Source organism: Micropterus dolomieu, unplaced genomic scaffold (assembly GCF_021292245.1).
Source record: "Micropterus dolomieu isolate WLL.071019.BEF.003 ecotype Adirondacks unplaced genomic scaffold, ASM2129224v1 contig_849, whole genome shotgun sequence".
In the NCBI taxonomy this organism is placed as follows: Eukaryota; Metazoa; Chordata; class Actinopteri; order Centrarchiformes; family Centrarchidae; genus Micropterus; species Micropterus dolomieu.
Window position 1 is genome coordinate 968 of NW_025729839.1, and position 3,757 is coordinate 4,724.

Here is a 3,757-nt window from a genome sequence, read left to right on the forward strand (position 1 = left end):
TAACCTTGTTTGTCCTACAGTGAAACACTCCCTGAAGTATTTCGTAGCTGCATTTTCTGGAGTCTCAGACTTCCCAGAGTTCATGGGAGCTGCAGTGTTTGATGGTATTCTGCTGGCTTACTGCGACAGCAACACCAGGGACGTAGAAGCAAAACAGGACTGGGTGGAAAACATTTTACAAAATGATCTTCAGCAGTTACTGTATTACAGTCATGAGTGTTTTGAGTATCTGCCAAATGTCTTCAAACCAAGGATTAATTTTTTTAAGCAGCACTTCAACCAAAGTGGAGGTAAAGTATTTTTCTTTGTTATATTTTACATTTTATTGTTATGATGTTTTGCTTTTTGGTTTGGTGTTTGTCAAACGGTTGTAGCATCTATTATGAACATGTACTTGTGTTAACGTATAAACATAACAGCCAAATGCTATAGGCGTATTTAGAGCTGCGACTAAGTGATGCTGCAGGTGTCACATGGGTTTAACTCTGTGTATATCATTTTGAGGTGCACAGAATGTAAGAAGACATATCCACATTGTATAGTGCAATTGGCAGCCATCCATCAATTCACAGAACAATAGCTACCAACTTTTAAAGAGTGACACAGACATTGATAGAAAGACAGATGGAGATCTGTGCATCATGTTAATCACAGTCTCTGTTTCTGTCTCTCTCTCAGGTGTCCATGTTTTACAGAGGATGAGCGGCTGTGAGTGGGATGAGGAGACTGGAGAGTTTAATGGTTTTAGTCAGTATGGTTATGATGGAGAGGACTTCATGGCATTTGACCCAAAGACATCGACATGGATCGCTTTGAAACCACAAGCTGTCACCATCAAAGAGAGATGGAATGCTGACAAACCTAGAGCAAAAAATAATGAGGTTTACCTCACTCAGCTTTGTCCTGAGTGGCTGAAGAAGTATTTGGACTATGGGAGGATGACTCTCCAGAGAACAGGTAGAATCACATGACCTGATGTAGACACAACAATGTTCAAATCCCTGCTCAGACTGACTTGCTGTTGTATTATCGCTCCAATCAATCTGACACAACCTTATTTTTGTGGCAATAAGATTTGATTTAGCCATAAATCAATCAGTAGAGGCTGACATTTTGGGTAAATTACATTTTTCTCAAAGAAAGAGACTGTGAGAGTTAGTGCACAGTTAGTATAAGTAAGTTTATACAGATTAAGTTTTTCACTATTTCACTGAACAGTGAATTCTATTAAAACATTGAAACTGATTGACTACTTTGCTGTGAACCATAAAAAAAAACAGGCAGATCCTTCTTCTCTGACTGCAGTGAGTTTCTTTAGTGGTGGTGTCACTACCTTCTCTGTCTCTATGTGGAAGCTGTGTAACAAAATGCGTTGTTATGTAGTTCTGTCTTATGCTATCGATCATGAGACGGCTGTACTGGCCTGTACATGAAGAGCATTTACCTGAAAGAAAATGGATCTGCTGTGTCATGAGTTCACTTTAAGGAACCCTGGAGATTTTGATCACTATTGGTGCCAAAGAGTTTTTGTTTTTACATGCAGATGCATGTTTGTTTGAATCTTTCTCACACACACAAGGACGCACATGCATGCGTGCAGGGACATGCGTGTTGATCATCTGGAAAACAGTTGTCAGCAGTAAATCAACTACAGAGGCAGTTAAGAAGAAAACTTTATAAAATGCATGATTAAAAAAAAAAATTTAAAATCAGGTTTGAAAATGAGGAAGGAAATGCATTCAACACATTTGTTAGACCTCAACGATACACAAAATACATCTTAGTGAACACTGAATGCAAATGTTTGTTTACAAGAAAACGTGGCCCTCAGAGGAAAAACCTTTTGGTATGATATGCATCATAGTCCATATTATTAGTCAACATTATTGTTGTAATGTTGACTTTATTTTGCTTGAAAGAATTTTAACACCTTAAGTCATTGATTCCCTATTTTATTTTTCAACATGCTTTTACTTTGCTTTCTTTCCTTTCCTGTTCACCCTTTCTTGTCTCTCTCTCTCTCTCTCTCTCACCAGAGCTTCCCTCAGTGTCTCTCCTCCAGAAGACTCCCTCCTCTCCAGTCAGCTGCCACGCTACAGGTTTCTACCCTGACAGAGCCACGATGTTCTGGAGGAAAGATGGAGAGGAGCTTCATGAGGACGTGGACCTCGGAGAGATCCTCCCCAACAACGATGGATCCTTCCAGAGGAGTGTTGACCTGAATCTTTCATCAGTCACACCTGAAGACTGGAGGAGGTACGACTGTGTGTTTCATCTCTCTAGTGTGAAGGTGGACATCATCACCAAACTGGACAAAGCAAAGATCAGAACCAACTGGGGCAAAATCGTCTTTAGAAAAAACAAAGGTGAGCAACACTAATTTATTTATTTATTTTTGCTGAATGGTCTCATTGTTTCTAGTCAGTTTCACTTTTACCACCTGTTAAAATAGTTTAAAAACCTAGAAAACAAATTTTTTGTCCTCTACCAGGATTGCTGGTCAGATCATGTGACCCTGACAGCGTTATCAAATAATTTTTAATTACAAATGGTCCAATTATGTAGTTATACCACAGAAAGTTTAATATCTTAAGCTGATGATACGCCGGGCAATCAATGCTAGTGGGCAATGCAGCTGTCAATGGGCAACTGATTAGGGCAACGGACAGTTGGCAACAACCAATCAGAGGCGCAAAACTATTGCCAGGGAGACGGACACTGCATATCTTGGCTTCAATATTTCTTTTACTTAAGTAAGTATCATGAAGATACCCTGGTTAATTTGCCATAGTTATTACATTCATGCATTCCATCTTTTTTATGTGTCAGCCTTAAAAATGCTAGAAGTCTATTGGGGTCTACAATAAATACCAGTTTAGTTGCATATGACCCTAAAAATAGATACCTGCGAACCGGTAATATGATTTATGAACAGTGTGGGAGTAAAGATAACTAGCGTAATTCCCAGCCCCACCGCTATCCGTTCAAAACATAGTCAAACTTTGCAGCTCGTTATTGAAAACAAGAGGGATCGGTGTTTTCAAACATGCATACGACAACTTATTGGCGTAAAAAGATGTAAGTTGACGCTCCTCCTTTTCTTCACTTCATTGTTGCTGAAATGCCGCCATCTTATTTGATTTTTTTCCTGAAATCTCCAAGCCTGTCATGTGATCAGATGCTAGAATTCTGATTGGAGGATCTCAAAAATTGCCCAAGACGTTCTAAAGTATTCAGATAGAAATGTGTTGCCCATTCTCTGTGGGAAAGTGCCTGAGAAATATTGCTCGGCAACATTGCTCAAAAAGTTGCACCATGTGTGTCATCAGCTTTACAAGGGCATTTCAGCAACGTAGAACTAAACTTTCATAAAGCTGGCTGACTTGTGAGAGACACAGCAGCAAAAGTGATTAAAGATATCCTGACTTTAGTCAGTATATCAGTTGTGGGATTGCGTGGTGTGGGGACAGAGAGGACCCAAATGCAAAGTTCGGAGGGAAGGAGGTTTATTGAGGGAGAAAGGGGTAAAGGGACTGGAGTGGAGGAAGAGGTGGTTGTCGGGAAAGCACAGGCACGGGGAACCAAGGACACAGGGGCCGAGGAAGCGAGGAGAGGCGGGGGAACAGGGAGGACGCCGTGAGGGAAGTCCGAGGAGGAGTGGGCCAGTGGATGAGCCCAGCCGACTGAACGGAGGACGAGGGTGAGTGTACCTGGGAGGGAAACAGGCAGAGAGACAGGGTTAGGGAAGACAGCGACA

General features: G+C 41.1%; 1 protein-coding gene across 2 annotated transcripts in view; it reads left to right on the top strand.

Moving 5' to 3' along the window:
- LOC123964154 (major histocompatibility complex class I-related gene protein-like) overlaps positions 1 to 2,395 on the top strand; it is a 3,356-nt gene extending 961 nt beyond the window's left edge. The window contains exons 2-4 of one of the 2 annotated variants that reach the window (XM_046041256.1): positions 21 to 290; positions 679 to 957; positions 2,037 to 2,395. In XM_046041256.1, coding sequence (XP_045897212.1) covers positions 21 to 290; positions 679 to 957; positions 2,037 to 2,380 — 893 coding nt within the window. In that variant the 3' untranslated portion in view covers positions 2,381 to 2,395. The remainder of the gene's footprint in view (positions 1 to 20; positions 291 to 678; positions 958 to 2,036) is intronic. The other variant, XM_046041257.1, reaches the window with a different exon arrangement.
- The last annotated feature ends 1,362 nt before the right edge of the window (positions 2,396 to 3,757 follow it).